At 34.9% G+C, this 24,887-nt stretch overlaps 1 protein-coding gene across 21 annotated transcripts in view; it reads left to right on the top strand.

Moving 5' to 3' along the window:
- Window positions 1-24,686, top strand: part of LOC6047935 (transient receptor potential cation channel trpm) — a 222,908-nt gene extending 198,222 nt beyond the window's left edge. For 11 of the 21 annotated variants that reach the window (XM_038259306.1, XM_038259303.1, XM_038259295.1 and 8 more), the window contains 9 exons: window positions 12,157-12,186; window positions 12,687-12,824; window positions 12,916-13,073; window positions 17,406-17,596; window positions 17,667-17,912; window positions 17,972-18,093; window positions 18,154-18,912; window positions 19,903-20,386; window positions 22,936-24,685. In XM_038259306.1, coding sequence (XP_038115234.1) covers window positions 12,157-12,186; window positions 12,687-12,824; window positions 12,916-13,073; window positions 17,406-17,596; window positions 17,667-17,912; window positions 17,972-18,093; window positions 18,154-18,912; window positions 19,903-20,386; window positions 22,936-24,191 — 3,384 coding nt within the window. In that variant the 3' untranslated portion in view covers window positions 24,192-24,685. Of the gene's footprint in view, window positions 1-12,156; window positions 12,187-12,686; window positions 12,825-12,915; window positions 13,074-17,405; window positions 17,597-17,666; window positions 17,913-17,971; window positions 18,094-18,153; window positions 18,913-19,902; window positions 20,387-22,935 lie in introns of all 21 variants that reach the window. The other 10 variants (XM_038259308.1, XM_038259300.1, XM_038259296.1 and 7 more) reach the window with 4 other exon arrangements.
- Window positions 24,687-24,887: the final 201 nt, after the last annotated feature.

Genomic DNA, 24,887 nt, shown 5'->3' with positions numbered 1-24,887 from the left:
GAACTCCCGCCCCCTGGTGCCCCCCAACTAAACAAGTTCTCCCCTGGTGTTGACCCCTCCTAAGATCGTCCAAGTCTATTGTTCTACTTTTCAAAATCTGTCCTCTTGTTTCAAACTTTGCCTTACTTCACTATTGCTTACACCTTCTTTACCTCTGAACTCTGTTTTTTTCCTAACCTATTACTGTGTACACTTGTGCAAATTGTGACTTCTGATGTGCCCAATTCACCCCGCCCTAAACAGTGTGTGGTAAACCTTACAAAATTTTGATTATCCCCCCGAACAAGATTGGCGTCCTTCCTCAATTTACCTAGTTGTAGTATTTAAACGTGTTTTAGTTTAAGTTCAGGGCCGTGTACAAGGGGGGGGTTTTAGGGGTTTAACCCCCCCCCTGGCAAATTAAGTTAGTTACACCCCATGCGCCCCTCGGCCCGAAGGGCCGATTTTTTTTTAGCTGTGTTGCTAAAATGCCAAAGAGACTCTTTTTTTCAAGCCGATATAAAAAATTTTACTGGAGGCGCTGGAGGCGCCCCTATGTCTAAAACATGTTTATGAAAATTATGAAAATTTAACTGGAGGCGCCCCTAAGACTTAATTTTTTTCAGTACGAATATGCAATATAAAAATTTGACTGGAGGCGCCCCTACGACTTAAAAAATCATGCAAATTCTCGATATGGAAAATTTAACTGGAGGCGCCCCTACGACTCAAAAAAATCATACAAATTTTGTTATGAAAATTCGACTGGAGGCGCCCCTACGACTTAAAAAATCACGCAAATTCTCGATATGAAAAATTTGACTGGAGCGCCCCATGACTAAAACATGTTTATGAAAATTATGAAAATTTAACTGGAGGCGCCCCTAAGACTTAATTTTTTTCAATACGAACATGCAATATAAAAATTTGACTGGAGGCGCCCCTACGACTTAAAAAAATCATGCAAATTCTTGATATGAAAAATTTACTGGAAGTGCCCCTATGAATTATTTTTTTTAATACATATTCTCAATGTAAAAATATGACTGAAGACGCCCTTACGACTTTAAAGGCATATTCTCGATATGGCAAATTGGATTGAGGCTCCCTTATGATTTAAAAAAATCATACAAATTCTTATTATGAAAATTTAACTGGTGGCGCCCCTACGACTTAATTTTTTTTTAACAAATTTTCAATATTAAAAATTTGACAGGAGGCGCCCCTACGACTTAGAAAATCATGAAAAATTTTGCCATGAAAAATTTAATGGATGCGTCCCAACGACTTAAAAAAAATCTTACAATTTCTTATTATGAAAATTGACTGGAGGCGCCCGTCAAAGGTCATTAAACATTTTTATAAAAATTCTCAATATGAAAATTAAATTAGAGGCGCCACTACGACTTTAAAAAAATCAAACAAATTTTGTCATGAAAATTTGACTGGATTGGGGCGCCCTTATGACTAAAAAAAAAATTATGCAAATTCTCGATATGAAAAATTTGACTTGAGGCGCCCCTACGAATTAAAAAAAATCATGCAAATTCTCGATATGGAAAATGGAATGGGGGCGCCCCTATGACGTAAATATGTTATTGTAAATTCTCAATATGTAAGTTTTACTGGAGGCACCCTTATGAGTGGGGAAAAAAATTGGTAAAAATATTGATTTTTTTTTTAATAATTGGTGCCCAAAGCAGCTTAAAAGCGGCCAGGCCTACTGCGTAAAGCCGTATCGCAGAGAAGACTCGTAATTGGGTTGAGTTTGAGCACAGAGTGTTCGAACAACAACACAATTCTGAATCGACAGGGGAGGAAGAAGCGTGGGGACACACCACCATACGCTCCAAGATTTGGTTGTATTCGTTTGGAGCACCATGCTAAGAAGGCTTGGTACTCCGGGACCCTCTGGGATGGGACATTGTATTTCCACGAATACCCTGGACACTATTTGCCGTGGTTATAGCGCCACAACTCGCTCAAACAAAGTTTGGCGTACGGTAACATAAAAAATAAAAATTCTGTTTAGCGTTCTAGCTACAACAATTTTTTGCGCCGGTTGGCAAACTTTGTTTGACTAATTTTGAACATTCTTTATAGCTAGAGGAGCGCCGATAGTCAAAAAAATTTTATTTTGTTTTTATTTTAACAAAACGCCGCTAGTAAAATCCTATTTTCAAAACATCTTTGATCTGTTTTTATGTTGCTCTACTCTCATGAGGGCACTTCTAGTGAAATTTTATTTTCAAAGAGGTAGTCAAATTGTTTTATTTAACATTTTTATTTCATCACAAGGCGCAACATTTTATCATTTTTATGTTGCTCAAGCTAACTTTTTTTGATTATTTTTTTACGTCTTGTGAAACTTTCTTTGAAATCTTATTTTCAAAATATTTTCATCATTTCTATGGTGCTTTTTAGGAGTTGATAGTATTTTTTTAATATGTCAATTATTTTATCATTTTTTTTAATTTTGTTTATGAGAGAGGTGCCTTTTCGGAACATTTTCTGGGGTAAATCGAAATATATCTTTGTTTCCTGTAGCAACTTTGTTACTTTTTATCGATTTTCCAGGACGTTTCTTCGGAAAAGTCAAGGAATCGATAGAAATATATTCAAAATAATCTTTTTTCATTTTTTATACTCAAAAAGTCTGTTACAAATGTTTGACCCAAAAATGAAGTTTCTCATCTAATTTTTCAGATTTTCAGAAAATTCCGTCCAAAGATACAAAATTTCATACGTTTACATACCCATTCCAGCCCTCAAAATTGTATGGAGACTTGTATGGAAAAACAAATGATGCAAAATTGCTTCTTTTGACATAGGGAATGCAAAGAAAAGTCGATTGAAAATCGGACCAGTAGTTTTCGAGTTATGATCAGTTGAACACTTTCAGTTTATCCAGCTACAACCCAACACCACCTCTAGACGGGGTTCGATCTAATAATTCGCCAAAAATCAATGTTTTAACCAATTTACGTGTGACTTGTTTTATGTGACTTTACCAATGTTTAAAAAAATGATTGTTTTTCTTGGCTGTGTTTTTCACCAATATTTTCTGTACTTTTTTTTCTATTGTCTATAGTCTGAGACATTTTTTTACAATTTAAATGATAATGGTTTGTTCTAAAGTAAAAAAAAAAAATGAAAAACATACAAAAAATAATGAAAAATTGGCTGTAAAAACATGACAAATAAGGTGCTAGAATAGGCCAAATACTACTAAAAACAAATATCAACTAAACAAGATAAATGCAAATATATAAACTAAAACTGAAACAAAAACAACATAAAACAAGAGAAGTAAAGTTTTTAGTAAAACAACAGTTGCTCAAAATGACAAGGTTTGAGTCCACTTGAAAAAGTGAAAAAATCGAAAAAAATTGGGCAACAAAGGGTTAACACAAAATCAAGCTCATCGATTTGATTTCTTTGAGATTGTGTATCTCAGAAACAAATTGCTCGAATTGAAAGTTTCAGAGAGAAAATTGTACAAAATTTCTTGGCTCTTCAAAAATATTTTTTAGGAGTACTTTAAATTCCAGAAGTATTATTTTAAAATGAAAAGAAACCAAAATAAATTGCACTTTTTCGTTTTTTTTTCTTCAAAAAAATCATATCTCCTACACAGCAAAAAATCCGATGGTAAAATCGCATGCGAAAGCATGCACATCACCTTCGTCAAAATAAACATTTAATATTATTGGGGTTATTCAAACCCAGCACCAACAGTAAGGACTGGCGCCTTAGCCCACTCGGCCATCAGACCGATGAAAAGCTGTAAGGATAAACGCATATATGAGCTTGACATTTCGGTCAGGTAGGTTTCCCATACTGATGGGCTACATATTTCAGGGTGTAAAATTACATTAAATTGCATAAAATAATGCAATATTTATTTTACGGAAAAAAAACGGAATCGACGTAACACCATATAATGTGGCCCTCTTAAACCTTGCGGTTTGCGACAAGACTCCGCCTCCCGGGTCTCCTAAGTGTGAAGGTATGGCACGGGGAGAGGGCACCGAATACCTGTATTAACACTTAGAATTTTTTGTGTCTGCCTATTTATTTTACACCCAGGCCTTCTACACGCAGCTGGATTACTACTTTTTTAGCTGTGTAAACCAGATTTTGCACCATCACTAAAGCTCCGAAGGTGTCTTTTTTAGTCCCCTAAAACATAAAAAATCTGATTTTTTGCTTTGCCCAAGACACCAAATCGATCAGAAAATCCCTTGTCAAGATATAGAAATTCATTCATTTGCATATAAATTTAATATGACCAGCCCCCAGAATTGTATGGACATTTGTATAAAAAAAAACGAATGATGCAAAATTGCTTCTTTTGACACAGAGAATGCATGGTGCATGGCAAAGTTTCATCCAAATCAAAAAAATGAAAAGTTAAAAATCGTGAAAAAAAATTGCGAAATCGTAGAGAACTACTCTTAATATTAAGAAAAGAAAACTTATGAAAAGTTGTTTTGAGCAATTACTGCTACGCCCCCTCCTGACGCTATTCAACACGATTTGCAGCGCCAATTCAAAAAGTGTAGTCTCCTGTTGCACCAATGTAATATATATATATATAAAAAAAAAAAACGAAGTTGACTTTACATCTGTCGGCTGGTACTAGACCAACAACTGTCTTCCTTTTAACTACAAGGACTTCGCCGCCCTGTTTGAGTAAGGCACAGAGCGACGGCGCCGGATACCCATATTTACAGTTATAATTTTAGAGCGTCCACCGCGGGATTCGAACCAGCAAAATATATGTAAATATACCAAAGTATTATTTACTGAGTTTAAAGATTGACTGTTAGTGCCCTTTCGCAATCTAAACAAGCACCCCATGCGCCCCTTTCGAGAAAACCCTCCCCTTTCGAAAATCCTGTGCACGGCCCTGTTTAAGTTATGGATGTCATGTCGTCCAATCGTTTGAAAGAAAATTTGATATCGTTTAGAGTCCATTCAGACTCTTGAGATCCCGAAAAAAACCCCAGATCTTTGTATTATTTTATTAATCAATGAATTATTTGTTAAAGTCTTTCGATTGAGAAATAATAAAAAAAATTGACGAGTTGTAATTTTGTACGTATTCGCAAATCGACCCTAAAAAAAAACTAAAAACTAAAAACTAAAAACTAAAAACTAAAAACTAAAAACTAAAAACTAAAAACTAAAAACTAAAAACTAAAAACTAAAAACTAAAAACTAAAAACTAAAAACTAAAAACTAAAAACTAAAAACTAAAAACTAAAAACTAAAAACTAAAAACTAAAAACTAAAAACTAAAAACTAAAAACTAAAAACTAAAAACTAAAAACTAAAAACTAAAAACTAAAAACTAAAAACTAAAAACTAAAAACTAAAAACTAAAAACTAAAAACTAAAAACTAAAAACTAAAAACTAAAAACTAAAAACTAAAAACTAAAAACTAAAACTAAAAACTAAAAACTAAAAACTAAAAACTAAAAACTAAAAACTAAAAACTAAAAACTAAAAACTAAAAACTAAAAACTAAAAACTAAAAACTAAAAACTAAAAACTAAAAACTAAAAACTAAAAACTAAAAACTAAAAACTAAAAACTAAAAACTAAAAACTAAAACTAAAAACTAAAAACTAAAAACTAAAAACTAAAAACTAAAAACTAAAAACTAAAAACTAAAAACTAAAAACTAAAAACTAAAACTAAAAACTAAAAACTAAAACTAAAAACTAAAAACTAAAAACTAAAAACTAAAAACTAAAAACTAAAAACTAAAAACTAAAAACTAAAAACTAAAACTAAAAACTAAAAACTAAAAACTAAAAACTAAAAACTAAAACTAAAAACTAAAAACTAAAAACTAAAAACTAAAAACTAAAAACTAAAAACTAAAAACTAAAAACTAAAACTAAAAACTAAAAACTAAAAACTAAAAACTAAAACTAAAAACTAAAAACTAAAAACTAAAAACTAAAACTAAAAACTAAAAACTAAAAACTAAAACTAAAAACTAAAAACTAAAACTAAAAACTAAAAACTAAAAACTAAAAACTAAAAACTAAAACTAAAAACTAAAAACTAAAAACTAAAAACTAAAAACTAAAAACTAAAAACTAAAAACTAAAAACTAAAACTAAAAACTAAAAACTAAAACTAAAAACTAAAAACTAAAAACTAAAAACTAAAAACTAAAAACTAAAAACTAAAAACTAAAAACTAAAAACTAAAAACTAAAAACTAAAAACTAAAAACTAAAAACTAAAAACTAAAAACTAAAAACTAAAACTAAAACTAAAAACTAAAAACTAAAAACTAAAACTAAAAACTAAAAACTAAAAACTAAAAACTAAAACTAAAAACTAAAAACTAAAAACTAAAAACTAAAACTAAAAACTAAAAACTAAAAACTAAAAACTAAAAACTAAAAACTAAAAACTAAAAACTAAAAACTAAAAACTAAAAACTAAAAACTAAAAACTAAAAACTAAAAACTAAAAACTAAAAACTAAAAACTAAAAACTAAAACTAAAAACTAAAAACTAAAAACTAAAAACTAAAAACTAAAAACTAAAAACTAAAAACTAAAAACTAAAAACTAAAAACTAAAAACTAAAAACTAAAAACTAAAAACTAAAAACTAAAAACTAAAAACTAAAACTAAAAACTAAAACTAAAAACTAAAAACTAAAAACTAAAAACTAAAAACTAAAAACTAAAAACTAAAAACTAAAAACTAAAAACTAAAAACTAAAACTAAAAACTAAAAACTAAAAACTAAAACTAAAAACTAAAACTAAAACTAAAAACTAAAACTAAAAACTAAAAACTAAAAACTAAAAACTAAAAACTAAAAACTAAAAACTAAAAACTAAAACTAAAAACTAAAAACTAAAAACTAAAAACTAAAAACTAAAAACTAAAAACTAAAAACTAAAAACTAAAAACTAAAAACTAAAAACTAAAAACTAAAAACTAAAAACTAAAAACTAAAAACTAAAAACTAAAAACTAAAACTAAAAACTAAAAACTAAAAACTAAAAACTAAAAACTAAAAACTAAAAACTAAAAACTAAAACTAAAACTAAAAACTAAAAACTAAAAACTAAAAACTAAAAACTAAAAACTAAAAACTAAAACTAAAAACTAAAAACTAAAAACTAAAAACTAAAAACTAAAACTAAAAACTAAAAACTAAAAACTAAAAACTAAAACTAAAAACTAAAAACTAAAAACTAAAAACTAAAAACTAAAAACTAAAAACTAAAAACTAAAAACTAAAAACTAAAAACTAAAAACTAAAAACTAAAAACTAAAAACTAAAAACTAAAACTAAAAACTAAAAACTAAAAACTAAAAACTAAAAACTAAAAACTAAAACTAAAAACTAAAAACTAAAAACTAAAAACTAAAAACTAAAAACTAAAAACTAAAAACTAAAAACTAAAAACTAAAAACTAAAACTAAAAACTAAAAACTAAAAACTAAAAACTAAAAACTAAAAACTAAAAACTAAAAACTAAAAACTAAAAACTAAAAACTAAAACTAAAAACTAAAAACTAAAAACTAAAAACTAAAAACTAAAAACTAAAAACTAAAAACTAAAAACTAAAAACTTAAAACTAAAAACTAAAAACTAAAAACTAAAAACTAAAAACTAAAAACTAAAAACTAAAAACTAAAAACTAAAAACTAAAAACTAAAAACTAAAAACTAAAAACTAAAAACTAAAAACTAAAAACTAAAAACTAAAAACTAAAAACTAAAAACTAAAAACTAAAAACTAAAAACTAAAAACTAAAAACTAAAAGGGTAATTCCACAGAGTAATCCAGAGGGACCAGTCCGAACTAAAGTCATTAAATTTTGTGGCTGCGTTACAGTTGTTGTTGTTGGACTTCGTAACGGTAGCAGGCGTTTTGATTCTCGATGCAGGCGTTACGAAAAAAATCCAAACGATCTAGTAGCAGCTTTTAGGTTTCCGTTGTCAACACAAACAAAATCAATTTTCTTTTTGAAACCAGCTCTGATGGTGAGTTGCTTTGCAGTAAATATATGTTTTTTTCTAAATTGATTCAAATTCATCTTTCTAGGACACATGATAATCGTGATTTGTGCGACTCCTTTGCATTTTAAACGGAGATTCTGGTGGTGGCAATGCCAAATCGAAGATCGACAGTCCGGAAAAGCTCCGCTAGAAAAAAATGTTTATTTGTTTGTAAAGGGTGTACGCTGCTGAATGAAAGGGGGACAAGAAAATTTAATTTTGCAGCAGTGGTAGCGGAAGCGAGCCAGAGAGGAGCGCGAAGAAAAGCTCAAGAAATGGTTACCTTTCTTTTGTTCTGCTGTTCGAAAAGTAATTTCTTGACCCCTTTTTTGGGAGGTATGAGTGGCACTTTATGTTAAGAGTGGAAATAAAATATGAATGTGACTTTCATGGCTGCAAGTCCATGTGCTAAAAATTGTTTAATTTCAAAGACTTAAATCAAAAGAATGTGTTGAGATCAGAAGCCCCGACTCCGGGGGGAGGCACGGGACCTTGTCATTGATTCTTTGCACTGGGAAATAAAAACCTATTATTTTGTTGCTCCACATGACAAACCCAGAGTCAAAGTTGAAAAAACCAGCGCAAACATACCTTTGAAAATTCTATGCAAGCTGTTATACTTTCATGAAAAGAAACTTACTTTCTTTAGAAGTTCAATGAAAACGGATTGAAAAACTCTGGAAACACTGCGAGGGCAGCAACAAGAATTATAAATTTCAAATTTTCTTGTTGAGTTTGTTGATACGGCAACAACTGTCAAGAAGCTTAGAAACGTAACGCCTCGAATCCAGTGAACTGAGATTTAATGGTGTCCTACAGACAGTTTTCCTGAAGGGGGGATGTACCACGATGTACCGCGTAACGCAACCATAAATTAAAAGCCAGTGCGTCCTCTGGATTACTCTGTGGTAATTCTCTACCAACTCACACGAAATCGAGAAAAGTTGCCCCGACCCCTCTTCGATTTGCGTGAAACTTTGTCCTAAGGGGTAACTTTTGTCCCTGATCACGAATCCGAGGTCCGTTTTTTGATATATCGTGACGGAGGGGCGGTACGACCCCTTCCATTTTTGAACATGCGAAAAAATAGGTGTTTTTCAATAATTTGCAGCCTGAAACGGTGATGAGATAGAAATTTGGTGTCAAAGGGACTTTTATGTAAAATTAGACGCCCGTTTTGATGGCGTACTCAGAATTCCGAAAAAACGTATTTTTCATCGAAAAAACACTAAAAAAGTTTTAAAAATTCTCCCATTTTCCGTTACTCGACTGTAAAATTTTTTGGAACATGTCATTTTATGGGAAATTTAATGTTCTATTCGAATCTACATTGACCCAGAAGGGTCATTTTTTCATCTAGATTATTTTTTTTCATTTTAAAATTTCGTGTTTTTTCTAACTTTGCACGGTTATTTTTTATAGTGTAACAATTTTCTACAAAGTTGTAGAACAGACAAATACAAAAATTTTGATATATAGACATGAGGTGTTTGCTTATAAACATCACGAGTTATCGCGATTTTACGAAAAAAAGTTTTGAAAAAGTTGGTCGTCGTCGATCATGGCCGTTCATGGTCACCCGTGACAGACACGGACGACGAAACAAATAGAAACGCAAAAAGTAACTCTTTCAAAACTTTTTTTCGTGAAATCGCGATAACTCGTGATGTTGATAAGCAAACCCTTTATGTCTATATATCAAAATTTTTGTAATTGTCTGCTTTACAACTTTGTAGAACATTGTTACACTTTAAAAAATAACCCTGCAAAGTTAGAAAAAACACGAAATTTTAAAATGAAAAAAAATGTTCTAGATGAAAAAATGACCCTTCTGGGTCAATGTAGATTCGAATAGAACATTAAATTTCCCATAAAATGACATGTTCCAAAAAATTTTACAGTCGAGTAACGGAAAATGGGAGAATTTTTAAAACTTTTTTAGTGTTTTTTCGATGAAAATACGTTTTTCGAATTTGAGTACGCCATCAAAACGGGCGTCTAATTTTACATAAAAGTCCCTTTGACACCAAATTTCTATCTCATCACCGTTTCAGGCTGCAAATTATTGAAAAACACCTATTTTTTCGCATGTTCAAAAATGGAAGGGGTCGTACCGCCCCTCCGTCACGAGATATCAAAAAACGGACCTCGGATTCGTGATCAGGGACAAAAGTTAGGGGTCGGGGCAACTGCTGTGTGAGTTGGCGGAGAATTACCGAAATACTAAATACTAAATACTAAATACTAAATACTAAATACTAAATACTAAATACTAAATACTAAATACTAAATACTAAATACTAAATACTAAATACTAAATACTAAATACTAAATACTAAATACTAAAATACTAAATACTAAATACTAAATACTAAATACTAAATACTAAATACTAAATACTAAATACTAAATACTAAATACTAAATACTAAATACTAAATACTAAATACTAAATACTAAATACTAAATACTAAATACTAAATACTGAATACCTAATACTTAATACTAAATACTAAATACTAAATACTAAATACTAAATACTAAATACTAAATACTAAATACTAAATACTAAATACTAAATACTAAATACTAAATACTAAATACTAAATACTAAATACTAAATACTAAATACTAAATACTGAGACTACGCGAGCAGACGGAAATAACTTGGGAATAACATTTTTTGATATTTGAAAATACTAGGCCAATAACATTTTATGTTATTTATAACAAGATTTGTTATTCGTCGATATGATTTTTTTTGTTATTGGGCTAACTTTTAACATTTTTAGTTATTCTACGAACAAATCTTTGTTATTATTTTATCTTTTTTTAACAACTAATACGGTCATCCCAATAACAGTTGGAGGTATTCTTCCATAACAAAAAATGTTATTCCCAAGTTGTTTTTTCTTTCAACAAATATCAAACCAATAACAAATTTTGTTTTGATAACAAAAACTGTTATTAAACTCTTATGCAAAAATAGATTTTTCAAGAAGATTCGATAACATTTTTTGATATTTTATCAGTATTTGTTATTGAAATGGCATGAATTTTGTTATTACCGTCTGGCCGGGTAAATGAAATTGCATAGAGACTAGGGTGACAAGAAAAAAATAAAATTTTGGAAAATCTTAAAAGGTTAAATGTATTATAAAAGCAAATAATTCATAAATGCAAGGGGAGATTTTAAATAAAAATAGAAATCTTAATTTTAACAAAATCCTTTAATTTGATCCAACCCTCAAAAGTAAGGCAAATTTTAGTCCTTACGTTTTCGCGCTTGCCTCTATTTTGAGCAATTACCATGACTCAAATTTATTACAGCCCACGTCCCCTTCAAAACGTTATCCCCACCCCTCACTCGCTAATAAAACTTTCTCCAGCCCCACCTGGACCTGTTGAAAATCTGCTGGCGAAGGAAAGCGTTTTAAATTAATTTCCATCCAACACAGGGGGGCGTGGATTTGGTTAGGAGTCTTTAAATGAAATTTACTCCAATCAGGGGCTGATTTGTTCGGTTCCAGGTTGAAGTCTAACTAATCCACAGTCATGATGAGCCTTCAGCTGGCATCACTGAGACTAATTGAGATGCTCTAGAGTGGGGGTGTTCTTTGCAGATTTAACTGTGTTGAAATATCGTTCAAAATCTATCTTTTATGAAAAAGTCACTCTTATACCCACATAACCTATAAGAGAGTTATAAGTTGTTATTTTTTATGTTCACAGTTGAAATTGAGCTCTATCACAACTCTATCATGCACAACAAAATTTGTAGTCTCATTTGTAGCTGGCACCAATTTAGATTTATTGTAGCTTAGAGTTATTAGTTAATATTTTAGCAAATTTAAGTTGATCTTTAGTAGTAAATCTTAACTTCATTGGTTTGATTAAGTTTAATTGCTGTTTATTTCAAAATTTCAATTAAACATTGTTGCCAATCAATGAAGATTAGATCTTAAATTAATATTTTTAGGAACAGTTTGTTCACAAGTTTACTTGATTTGACATTAAACTGTTGGAAGCATTAAGTTGTTACAAGTTAACACAACATTGTAGCTCAACAGAGTTTATCAGTTCACGTCCCTAGCACAAACTAGTTCTAAACCTTTGCAAATTAAATTTTATAGGTAGGTCTGACCGGATGTCTGAAGGCAAAAGTTAGTTTCATCAGATTTGTTCCTTTAGAGTTTCTGACTTGATTCTTCGCTAGAGATTCCATGTCTATTGTGATATCGTTAGTTTTTTTTAAACTCTCAATGTTGGTTTGATTAAACTTAAGACACTAGTTCAGTATATTGGGAATCATTTTATCGAGTGATATTTTCGTATGATAGTGATAATAATAACACTTTTTAAGCATCGATTGGCATGGCTTTGATTTCAAAATTCTTCCTAATTAGTTTTTTTTTGTTAAAAAAAGGTCAGTAAAGTAGCTTGTGATTTTAGGGTTCAAAATGCAAAATTCTTTCAAAAACTTCGCTTCTCAATAATTGGTTGGCTTCGTGCATCAAAACTGAAATGATTCAAATCTAATTCGAACGGTTTGTCACTTTTCGTGTGATTTTTACCCGTATTGTATTGATTGTGTGAAACTTTATTCTTGCTTCAGCATACCATTTTCAACCGCTCTAATCGATTTCGACCTCCACTCGGAAAGGTTTCGCTGACGGATTCGGAGAACACCCAGTATAAGGACTACATGTACGACCACGACATGCGCCATAGGCCGCTGAAGCTGAAGAAGAAGTTCTACGAGTTCTACACGGCGCCCATTACCAAGTTTTGGGCAGATTCGGTAAGTCTCGGCCCTCTCTCCCTTCCAGCAATCAGTAATTAATTTGAATTTAATTATGCGCCCTCGCCACTCCTTCCTGAAATCTCTGCAGATGGCGTACGTGTTCTTTCTGGTGCTGTTTACGTACACGGTGCTGGTCCGGATGGAGCCCTACCCGAGCTGGCAGGAAGCGTACTCGATAGCGTACATCGCCACGCTGGGCTGTGAAAAGATCCGGGAGATCGTCTCGTCGGAACCGGTGGCCATTTCGTAAGTTAATAATTAATAATTCCATTGTTGATAATTTAAAAATCAAATTAGCAAGAATTTTCGTTGATTTTGTACTTTTTATTCAAAAAAGAAACCATGTTAAAAAAACACCTCAAACAAAATTTTTCATAAACGCCACTCACAGCTTCACCCGAAATCTTCCCGCTTGCCGCTTGGCCACATTTGGGGGCAGATAATCGTCGATTGGTCCATCCTTGATGACCACCACCGGTGGTGGCAAATAATCATTTTCGACGTCCCCGATGGGCTTCACCGGTTCTTGGGGCTCGTCGGCGGCAGGTTTTTCGTAATGGTACGGTGCCTGGAAGTCGCGGTGTTCCGCCGAGAGCTGGAAGTTGTCCTCCTCGGTTGAGGCTGCCTGGAACGGCTGGAAGGTGTCGGGTTCAATTTCACGAGCCTTGAGTTTGCGATCGGCGGCTAGAGCTGTTGAAGAGAGTTTGATTATTTTTTTAAATTTTTGATATATTTAAGTTTTGTACTCACCTAAGCAAACGCAAAGCATGGCAACAAGAATCAATTTGGAGAACATTTTTGAAGTTGTTGGAAGCGGCGATCGAGCTCGAATGATGACTGAACTAAAAGAGCAAGTCTTTTATATTCAGAAAATAAATTGGAGCCCCGAAAATGAATTCACTTAACTGATTTGAAGCACGCGAGTGGCGCCCCGCTATGGGTCATCAGGAAGTGGAAGAGATGTTTACACTACGCTGTTTGATGAGCCAAATATAAGTCAAGCAATGCCAGTGCGATGTGTCGCATTGCAAATTAAACTAGGCAAACAAGAGCACATACCATCTGGCTAAGTTCAAGTTTAGACTAATGTTTGTTCTGAGCAAAGTTTGCATGAGATCAAATCGGACTGGTGCCACAATTTCTGCTGATACATATCTTGAAAGACATATAATTGAGTTGATTTTAATGTGAATTTTTTACTCTTCAATGTTATTTTTTCCATTTTTTATTCGACAGAATTATTTACTTTTTTTGTTTTATATTTTCATTATTCATTTTAAATATTTTGTTTTGCTTTTATCTTGTTCCTTTTCTTGTTTTTCATATTTTACTGGTTATTTTTTTGTGATAAGCATTTTACCATAAAATAGAATGATTTGTTTTTAAGTAGTAGTCAATTGCATAAATCATATTTTTTACACAACGATAATTACTGCATTCTTATGTTGACATAAAAAGTATTTAATTGTAAAATTGCCAAAGTCACATGAAAAAAAAAACAAAAATCTCCATTACTCGTTTTTCTGGGACTCTCCTCAAATTCCGAAAATGGACTTCATTTGTATTTTCAAACTTTTTGTGGGACTTCTCATTGCCCAAGGAGCCATTTTGTGACATTGGTTCACCCATTCAAGTCTACATACAATTCTGGCAGCTGTTCGTACAAAAATGGTACGTAAATTTTCGAAAACCCTATTCTTCTGAAGGAATTTTTGATCGATTTTGTTTCTTCGGCAAAATTGTAGGTATTAATGAGGACTATTCAGAAAAACTATAAACAAAACCTCTATTTTTGAAATTAAAAGCAAAATATTTTTGGAGGACAAAAACCCGAAACTTTGTAGTCATGGAGAATTACGGCCAAAAACTTTGCCACCAAGTGATATATTTTTTTAAATCTTACCTCATTTTTATGTTTTAACTAAAAATTTACAGTTTTTCGATTTCTTAACCCTCTACAACCCAACCCCGCCTCTAAACGGGCTTCGATTCAAAAAATCGCCAAAAATCCATTTTCAACCAATTTTTGGAAAGAAGAACTTTTAAAATTTTGGAAAATTTCAGGGTTGGAAGTTTGACTTGTTTTATGTGACTTTGCCAATGTTTTTAAAAATGTAATTTTTTTTAGGGATCAACTTTGGCTGTGTTTTTTACTAACATTTCCTATATTTTAAGTAAAAAGAAGTATGCAGTAATTTTTCTAGTGCCCCAGACTATGCTTCTATGCATTTATTTACAATTTAAATGATAATGGTTCCATTTTATAGCAGAAAACGTGAAAAACATGCAAAAAATTGAAAAAGTTACTGTAAAAACATGAAAAAATTTTATAGGCAAAATGTAATGATAGGAGGTGGTAGAGTAGGCCAAATACTACCAAAAACAAACATAAACTAAACAAGATAAATGCAAATTAAAATACTAAAAATGAAACAGAACAAAAGCTGCTCAAAATGATCTCCTAAACACGGGAAAAATAAAAATTTTCGAAAAAAAATTTGGCAGTAGAGGGTTAATAAAGTGTCTCTGAGTGATCATTTCTGAAAATATGTTTTTTAAAGTTCAAAATATTTCCAGAAAATTTTGTCTAAGATACATTGAAGATTGGACCTCTTCATTGCCAAAAACACCAAATTGATCCTTCAAAGAATACAGATTTTCTAATTTTTACGTACTATTTTTGTATGGGCAGCTGTCAAAATTGTATGGAGACTTGTATGAGTGAACCAATCACATAAAATGGCTTCATAAGGAAGGACTCCACATTGGGCCAAAAAAAAAACATAATAAATATGCACCAAAATGTTCGATTTCGTTGAGAGTTGCTCACTTTAAAAGAACTATTCTTAAATATATTTTTCAGAAGCTTGCAGAAGCAATGAATTTCGAAAAAATGTCACCAACATTCTATGGTAAAAAAATAATTATTGTAACTTTTTTTTCTGGAATGCTCTCAACAGTAGAGAATATTTTGGTCAAATAACATTTTGAAATATTGATAAAGTCTAATTTTCATGGGAAAACCATATGGGACCACCCTAATGAAAATCGAAAATTGTCCAAATATATGATTTTCCATGTAATTTTGCCCGCTGAATCTGAATCTGCCCTCATAATCAAGACAAAGTATCGAAAAATCGTTTTTTTGTCATTTTTTGGGTTTCCATGTAAAATTATCATTTATGACCAAATTATGATCAAAAATCGATAATTATTAGGGCAGATTCAGATTCAGCGGGCAAAATTACATGGAAAATCATATATTTGGACAATTTTTGATTTTCATTAGGGTGGTCGCATCTGATTTTCCCTTGAAAATTAAACTTTTTCAAATGAAAATATCTCGAGTTAAGAGAAAAACACCTCTGAGATTTTTTCAGCGTTTGTAGTGCTAGATTTCCTCTTTCAAATGCAACCTGGTGCTTTATATTTGGCTTGTGCCTTTTCGAGATATTTAAGTTTTAAATTTGCATCTTTTTTACCTTAAAATGGCTGTAACTTTTGACCCTTAAGTCCAAATTGACATGTCAACAAATAAAAATGTTTGTTTTTTAGAGCTCTAAAAGTGCTCCGAATATCACTTTTCTCTAAAACTTAACCCTGAATTGCCACGTTCAAAAAACTGATTTTTGAAGGTTTGCTCAGATGCTTTCAATAAATTTGGTCATAGAAGGCGTAGATTACGAGTTAAAATTTTGGCGTCTTCGACAAAGTTGCTGGAATTGGCAAGCCCAACAACTTTTTAGAAGACATAAAAGTTCCTTAAAAATATGCCTGTAAAGTTAGATTTTCAAAATCACCCTAATCGTGAACCACCCTTATTTTAAACCAAACCAAAAGTTGCCCCTTTTCATTTACAACAACTCTTCTGAAGAAACCAAAGCTCCAAAACTGAACAATTTTTCGGAATATCCATTTTCCACTTAATTTTGCAATCTGGACCACTGTGCACTGGTCCGTATATTTCATTTAAATTTTTTTTTTTACTTCTTGAAAAAAAATACCCAAAAATATCAGAACTTTTTCGTAAACTTCATCATCCCGGTACGAGAATCGAACTCACGACCTTTGGATTGGAAACCCAGCACGCCGCTAGTCGAAACCCATCCCCTACCGGTCAGTATTCCCAGTGAGCATATTTACTCTTTTAAGGGATCTGACTTTGCCGAGCCACTTATGAGAGAATAATGTAAAAATAATATTGGAAGTTCCTTCAAATACAATAAAGAATTGAAGCAAAATTCTTTCAGTTTTGTTTTACATTTTCCAATGAGCGCACTAAAATCACCTATCATCATTCAAAATGAAAACACTATTAACAAACCATTGAATGCAATCATAACTCATAGCGTTCTGAACGGTATGTCCACGCATCCATCCTAGTCTGTAGATTCTGTGAAATGCGATCCGTTCACAGAATCCTCTTTGTGGTATGCTCTTCCCGGGTCCTGGGTGAAACCGGTCAGCATTCTCATCCTCGCCGACTCCAATTTCAAATTACTTGACAATTATTCAACTCATACTATGCGGACATATATTAAAATTTACCCTTCTTTCCTTCCACCCTTTTTTCACCAGCCACAAATTCTCCGTCTGGGCGTGGAACATGTGGAACCCGTGCGACGCGGCCGCCATCATCTTCTTCCTCATCGGGCTGGTGCTGCGCTTTCGGCCGTACACAATGGACGTCGGCCGGGTCATCTACTGCGTGGACAGCATCTACTGGTACTTGCGCATCCTGAACATCCTGGGCGTCAACAAGTACCTCGGTCAGTTGGGCTGGGTTGATTTATTGCTGGCATTTTTTAATTGTTTCGAATTTTTTTGCCCCCCCTTCAGGACCGCTGGTGACAATGATGGGCAAGATGGTGAAGAACATGATTTATTTCGTGGTGCTGTTGCTGGTGGTGCTGATGAGTTTCGGGGTCAGCAGGCAGGCCATTCTGTTCCCGAACAACGACGCCAGCTGGCGGTTGATCCGCGAGGTGTACTACCAGCCGTACTTCATGCTGTACGGAGAGGTGTTTGCCGACCATATTGATCCACCGTGCGGGGAGGATCCCTCGCAGCCGATGTGCGTGACGGGTGCGTTTTTAAAATGAAAATTTAATTTGTTTTTTAGTGTATTAATCTTCCTATTTTAGGTCACTGGATTACGCCCATCGTCATGACGGGTTATCTCTTGATTTCCAACATCTTGCTCATCAATCTGCTCATTGCGGTGTTCAACAATATCTACATTGAGGTCAACTCCGTGTCGCATCAGGTATGAATCAATTTTGAATGACCAACATTCAATCTGATAAACTTCCATTCCATTTCCCAGGTCTGGATGTTCCAGCGTTTCACCGTCGTGATGGAGTACCAGCAGAAGCCGGTTCTCCCGCCGCCGTTGATCGCCTTTTGCCACTTTTACTCCTTTCTCAAGTATTGTGTGCGCAAGGCGAAAGGCCTCCAGCAGTCCCGGGACAACGGCCTCAAGCTGTTCCTCGAGAAGGAGGACATGGAGCGGTTGTACGACTTTGAGGAGGAGTGCGTCGAGGGTTACTTCCGCGAGCAGGACGTTCTGCTGCAGCAGTCCACCGAGGAGCGCATCAAGAACACGGACGAACGGGTCGAAAACATGTCGCAGAAGATCGAGGACATTAACCAGAAGGAGAACATCCAGACGGCCACGGTGCAGAACATCGAGTTTAGGCTGAGGAAGGTAGAAGAATCAGCGGATCAGATTCTGTCCCACCTGGCGGTTATCCACCGGTTCATGTCCGCGCACACGCAGATCCAGGACAACCTGAACGGTTCCAACAGCAACGTCAGCGGGACGGGTGGAATCGGTGCCATAGCGAGTGTCCCCACGGTAGGACCGGGAATCGTGTTCGACTCGCGCGCTCGGACCATCTCGGAGACCGATAGCAACATCATCCCCATAATCCCCGCAAATCCGGTCAATCCGAGGCGGAAGATGAACCGATCGCTGACGGAGGTTCGCCCCGACGCGTACATCTTCGACGACGGGATGCACTTTGAGGTGAGGACGGTACCGGAGGAGAATGAGAGCGACCGGTCGCCGGAAAAGACCCATTCAGTGAGTACTGTTGGACCTGTTGGTTGTGATACACACACGTTTTAGCTGCCACCCACTCCACTACCACCACGTGCCTTTGCCTAGTGTGTGTGTGTGCGTGTCTTGTTTTTGTTCACCGACTTTTTCTAACCCTTTCGGCGTATTTACTGTGCGCTTTGTGCAAATAAAACATTTTTTGTGGGAAATCGATGTTATCGTGCCTTTTCTTTTAATTTTATATATATTTAATCAACTCTTCAGCTTAATAAGTTGAATAATGCAAATTTTCAAGCAATTCAAGATCTGTATGATAAATAAAAGTATTGATTTATTTAAATATGTGCCTTGACAAGACTTTTTTCAATGTTATCGTCATTCATTCATGTTTTAGTTCGGATAATCAAATCATGAACAACACATTTTTTTTGTGTTTTTTAAGACGTACAATTTAAGCTCCGCGACCCCTTTTTAATAAAAATTGAAAGGTTGATTATCTTTTAAAATACCAAATGCATTTCTCAATATATCATCACCAACATTTTTGCCACCATCTTGGATTTCAAAATCAAAATCAAAAAATAAGTAGAAAACAACCGAACCTAATAATAATCGGCGAATTTGCCAAAGATACAAAAATCGATCAGATAATCTTTAGGATCAAATGCGTTTTATTTTTAAGTAATTGTAATTGTAATTGTAATTGTAATTTATTTGGTAACGATATCCTGTTAGTTTACACTTTGTATTATTGACTAGTTTATTATTAATCAATAAATTGTTTTAAACAAATCGATTTTCCAGAAAATTTCACAAAAAAAACTATTTTTAGATTCTCACTCACTGCAATGCCAACTTTTTTCGCATATATTCCGTAGAACCAGAACCTATTAGCGTTTGCGTAGTTCTCCTATTTCTCCGCCACTCAACTCCTTTAGAATTGCTACACGCGCAGATCTCCCCCTTCACAAAGTCATCCCTTTCTAACATTCTCTCCCCCTTCACCCACGCCAGGGATCGCACGAACCGCGCAAGCTTTCGATGCGCTCGGAAGACTCGGAAATGTTCCTGCCCCCGTCGTCGAAAGCGCTCTCGCCGGTGGAATCCGCGGGGGTGGCCAGTTCGACCAGCAAGCAAGCAAAGACCCCGTTCCTGAACGTGCGCCAGGACACGGCCAGCACGGAAAGCAAGGACACGTTGACGCCGCTGGAGAACTGCGACGATCGGACGCTGATCGGGGACGAATCCGGCGAGGACATCATCGACCCGGCCAACTTTGACGGACTGCGGCAGAGGGCGGCCGCGGCGAGGCGGAGGAACAGCTCGATGGGTGGTGGAGGAGCGGCTGGGGGAGGAGGAGGAGGTGGAGGAAGGAGGAATTCCGAGAGTGCTTCCGGGTTCGACATGAACAAGTCCCAGAACAGTTTGTACCAGTTGAGCTTTGTCAAGCGGCAGCACAGTGTGACGCAGTCGGAGCCGGATAGTGGGAATGATCAACGTGAGTATTATTGAAACTTTAAATCAGGCCTGCCCAACGTCCGGCCCGCGGGCCGGATCCGGCCCGTGAAGCCATTTCATCCGGCCCGTGACGGCTTTTCAGAATAGTTCTATGACCGGCCCTTTATAAAATATTCTATAAATAAATTGAATGTCTAAATAAAGAAAAATATCTTGAGATCAATTTTTAAGATATTATAACAAAACATTTATTTGTTCATTTTGCTTTTGACGTATAATGTTGCTAATTCAACGTTTGTTAGGATTATGCCTTTGTATTTTTTTTAAATGATTTTATTTCACATCTAAACATTCTTTATGTTTGAATTCAATTCTTATCATTTCAATATGCGAATATGCGAAAAGATTGCAAAAGACACTGAATTCTAATTTCTTAAAGTTTTGGCTATTTTTATTTCTAATTCAATTGTTTCTTTTTTGAGGATTTTGATTAATTATTATTTTTTTCAGAGCAACTTTTCAATGATAAAGTTTTGCTGTGAAAAAGCTTAAAAAAGGCAAATTAATCATATTGAAAATATAGATCGCTGCAAATATAAAAAAAATACAATATAAAGAAGTCAAGAAATCAGATAGCATTTTTTTCATAATCTTCAATAATTCTAAGAAATTTGAAAAATGACGAATCAGATATATATTTGTATACATTTTTTTAAATTTCATGTCTTTAAAATAATTCTAAAATCATTTGTAAAATATTTGTATAAAGGTGCACAACAACGCAAAAAATGTTTTTTCGTAGAGAAGGTTTGAATCCAAATTTCGTTTTAAGAAATTTTATCTTGTCTCGTTGATTTTTCAAACTTGCAGAAAAACTTGCAACGACGAAATTTTGTTATTTTTGTTAGTTAATGATGTCAGAGAATTAAATTTCAATCGACAAAAACAATTACAATACAATTTTGTCCAAAACAAAATAAAAGTAAATCAAATAAACACATCTTTGAAAGTAATCTTTGTATTTCTTTCTTAAAATCAAGTTATTTGAATCTTATTTACAACACTTGTTTATGTATTTGTTTTTTTCAATTAACCTATTAAAATAAATTTTATGCAAAAAAATATTTACTGTTTTTTACTTTAACCAACATTAGTTCCGGCCCGCCTCTGCTTTAGAAAAATCAGATCTGGCCCGCAGGGCCAAAAGGTTGGGCACCCCTGCTTTAAATTATGAAGTCCTTACACGTCTTAAAGCTAATTCAACTCATTTCATATTCTATAATTGTTCTAGACCAAACTTTAAAAATTTTCGTTGTTCTAAAGATCAGAAAATGTATACAAAGTTTCATCAAAAACCAAAACCAAAACCACCACCGAAACTTCAAGTACACAAAATGCATAGCATTTCCCCCTGAAAATGCACTTCCCAAACACAGACGTGAATTTCAAGTGTCTTGTTCTTTTGTTCAGTCATGGAGTTCATGGGCTAAGTTTTATTTACTGGCACGACATCCTTCTTGAAGCTGTGATCTTTCTAGCTGTCTTCGGGATTCGACCCGTCTTCCAGCAGAAAAGGTGGCGCTGGATATGCATGCTGTCCAATCAAAATCAAAACAAATAAACTTTTGCTTGAGTATACGGTCGGATAAGAGATCATAATAACACGTCTATTTCGTACAATTTTAGGTACTGCGTTTTTTTTTCGAGCTCTTTGTTTCATCCTGTTCATTTTTACATCTGTCAAGAATTTCACGTTGGTACTAATCTTTATCTCAAAGTATCTGCTGAAGACCGTTTTACATCGTTGGCAGAGCTGCTAACGTGAGATACTTGACAGATGTCAACCGGAACATGTTCTCCCCCCTAGAAAAAAAAAACTAATTCTTAGTTGATAACAAAACAATTTAGAAAAATTTAAGTGATTTCACGTTCAATCAGTTTATATATTAATTCTAGGAGTATTTAAAATCTAGGAGTATTTAAATTCCGAATTCAAGTTAGATTTTCGCACTCTTTTCGAACGCCTGAAACATATTTCCGGCAAATCTGCCACTACCAATTTGCTCTTTCTGGCTATACCAGCTCAGCTGATTGATTTCAACATCTGGAAAACCTCGAAAATCTTCACTTTCCTTTCCACTACTGGATGTATTCGTTGTCGTCGGTTCGGCCATGTTTGAACTGGATGTAGAGGGACTTCGACCTTTTGTCCAACGGTAATTTAACCATCTCAATGATGTTCTACTTTTGAAAATTACTTAAGACCGCAGTACTAGCTCCAATATTCGTTCATTTAAAAAAGTAGGAAATCGTTGACATGGGCTGTGACCTGATATTCAAAGTGTATTTTTATTTGGTCTATAACATTATTAGTTCTTACCGACGAATGTTTGAAAGAACTGCAGTAAACCTTTGGCAACCCTCACACGTAATAAATCCAAGAAAGTCGAAAAATGGCATTATTTGCGGAGTAAAGTAAGAGCAAATGTTTCGAATTGAGTCCAGCAGTCAAATAGACTGAATCGAGCGAAAGTGTTTTTTTTACCGTTGTACTTAAAAATCCTTACTAACCTTTTCCTTTCTCTCCAGCAGCCGTCCAGCGTCCGGTGGCCAAGGGGCGCCACCTGTTGCTGCAGATCCACCAGGAGTACACGTCCATCACTGACGAGCTGGAGAGTGTGTGCCACATGATAACCTCACCGACTTCGTCACGGGGCGGCACCGATGACCGGCCGAAGAACGTGAACGAGTTGAGCAATCCGGAGTTTGCGGCGCTGATCGAGAAACAGCACCTGAAGGAGTGCGAGGACAGCGACTATCTGATGATGGAGCGGATTCTGCAGACGCGAGGTTCGGTGGAAGACAGTGACGACATGTTTGATGACTTTCATGAAGATGGAGGGGGTCGGAAGATGCTGCGGAGGGAGACGGCGATCGAGCTGCCGGTGACGCCTTCGAAGAGTAACATTTTGTCGCTGGCGGAGAGTGTGGGTGCCAATGAGGAGCATTATAGTATTAGAAATGAGCGGCAGACGTCGGCGTCGAATCGGAATTCGATGCGAGACTCAAAAAATTCCCCAGTGTCCTTATCCAGTCAGAATTCCCCGAGGAATTCGCAGTTTTTGCAATCGTCATACTTAAATCCGTCGTCGTTTGATGGGGGGAGAATTTACAAAAAGTCGTGCGAAAGTTTGCAGAAGAACTCGAGCACGGACACGGAGTATTCGCTGCAGCCGTACCGGTTCATCAAGCAAAGCTCGAACGAAACCAACAGCTCGATCAACGTGGACAACTCGTCCATCACGAACGACCTCTCGATGGACGGCGAAACGAGCCTCAACTCGACGGTGATCGAGATGCTCGCCGGTTCAGCGAATCTCGGCCCACCGGAAGACCGGACAGGTTTCACCAAGCGTACGGCATCGCTTGGCAGTGCGTCGCTCGTCCACCAAAACTCCGACACGACCAATTCCACCTCGACGACGCGTCAAAGCTTCCTCAAGAAGCAACTCAGTATCGACAAAAGTGGCCCGGGCGCCGCCGCCGGATCGATCCCGGAAAACCTCGAACGACTCGCCCCGCCTTCCAGCAAACCCAAACCATCGAACCGCTTCTTCGACAACCTGTCCGTCCTCGGCACCAAGTCCGTCATGTCGCTGCTCAAGGAGAGCAGCTCGACCAGCACCGACGACACGCATACGGCCTCGCTGCGGGAGCCGGCACCGGCGCCCATTCCGTGCATCAGCACCAACCTGGTGCAGGACGAGATCGCCAAGCTGTCGTCGAACATTAAGAGTAGCACCGATGAGGACACCGACCCGCCCTTTAACGAGACCATGTGCTGATTTTAGGTGAACCACGGGGTTAGTTGTTAAGGAGTCACGCACAGTTAGGGCACACACACATCACGACAATTGAGTTTATCCCGTCATCACTTTTTAATCCAAATTTGTAAGGAACGCGAACGACGAGCACCGGATACAGTATCGAATTGTTAAAGTTTATTTTTGATAGAGTTAAAGAGCGGGATGCATGCATGCGTGAAATTGAGTTAGGATAATGGTATCAAGTTGGGAAATTTCCAGTTTCAAAGAATTGTATTGTTTATTTTTGTATTCTGCAAAATTATGCAACATATCTGGTTTATTGTATTTTCTGCAAAACTTTTAAATAAATTGAAATAGTGTTTGATCCTTAATTTTGATTCCCGGAAAAGTAGAAACCTCAAGCATTTTTAAAAGTTTTTTTTATGCCTTTTTAAAAACGTGCACAGGGGAATTTTTTTATAGGGGAAATATACCCATTTTAAACCAAATAAGCGGTCGTGTTTGAATGATGCTGGATAATCTGGAGTGTTCCTTGAAATTAACACCAAAGAGTAGAGCAACTTTTTGTGAAAAGTTCTGTTTATTTTCACTTTTACTAAAAGTTATTCTATTCCTTTTACAAGCATTTAAAAAAATATATTCTCAAATGTATTCTAACCAGACGAGAATGCATTAGGCCACGCCCATTTTTCAATTTTCAGCTTAGTTCTTTTT

This window comes from Culex quinquefasciatus, chromosome 3, assembly GCF_015732765.1.
Source record: "Culex quinquefasciatus strain JHB chromosome 3, VPISU_Cqui_1.0_pri_paternal, whole genome shotgun sequence".
In the NCBI taxonomy this organism is placed as follows: Eukaryota; Metazoa; Arthropoda; class Insecta; order Diptera; family Culicidae; genus Culex; species Culex quinquefasciatus.
This window is presented reverse-complemented; position numbering and strand designations above follow the sequence as displayed.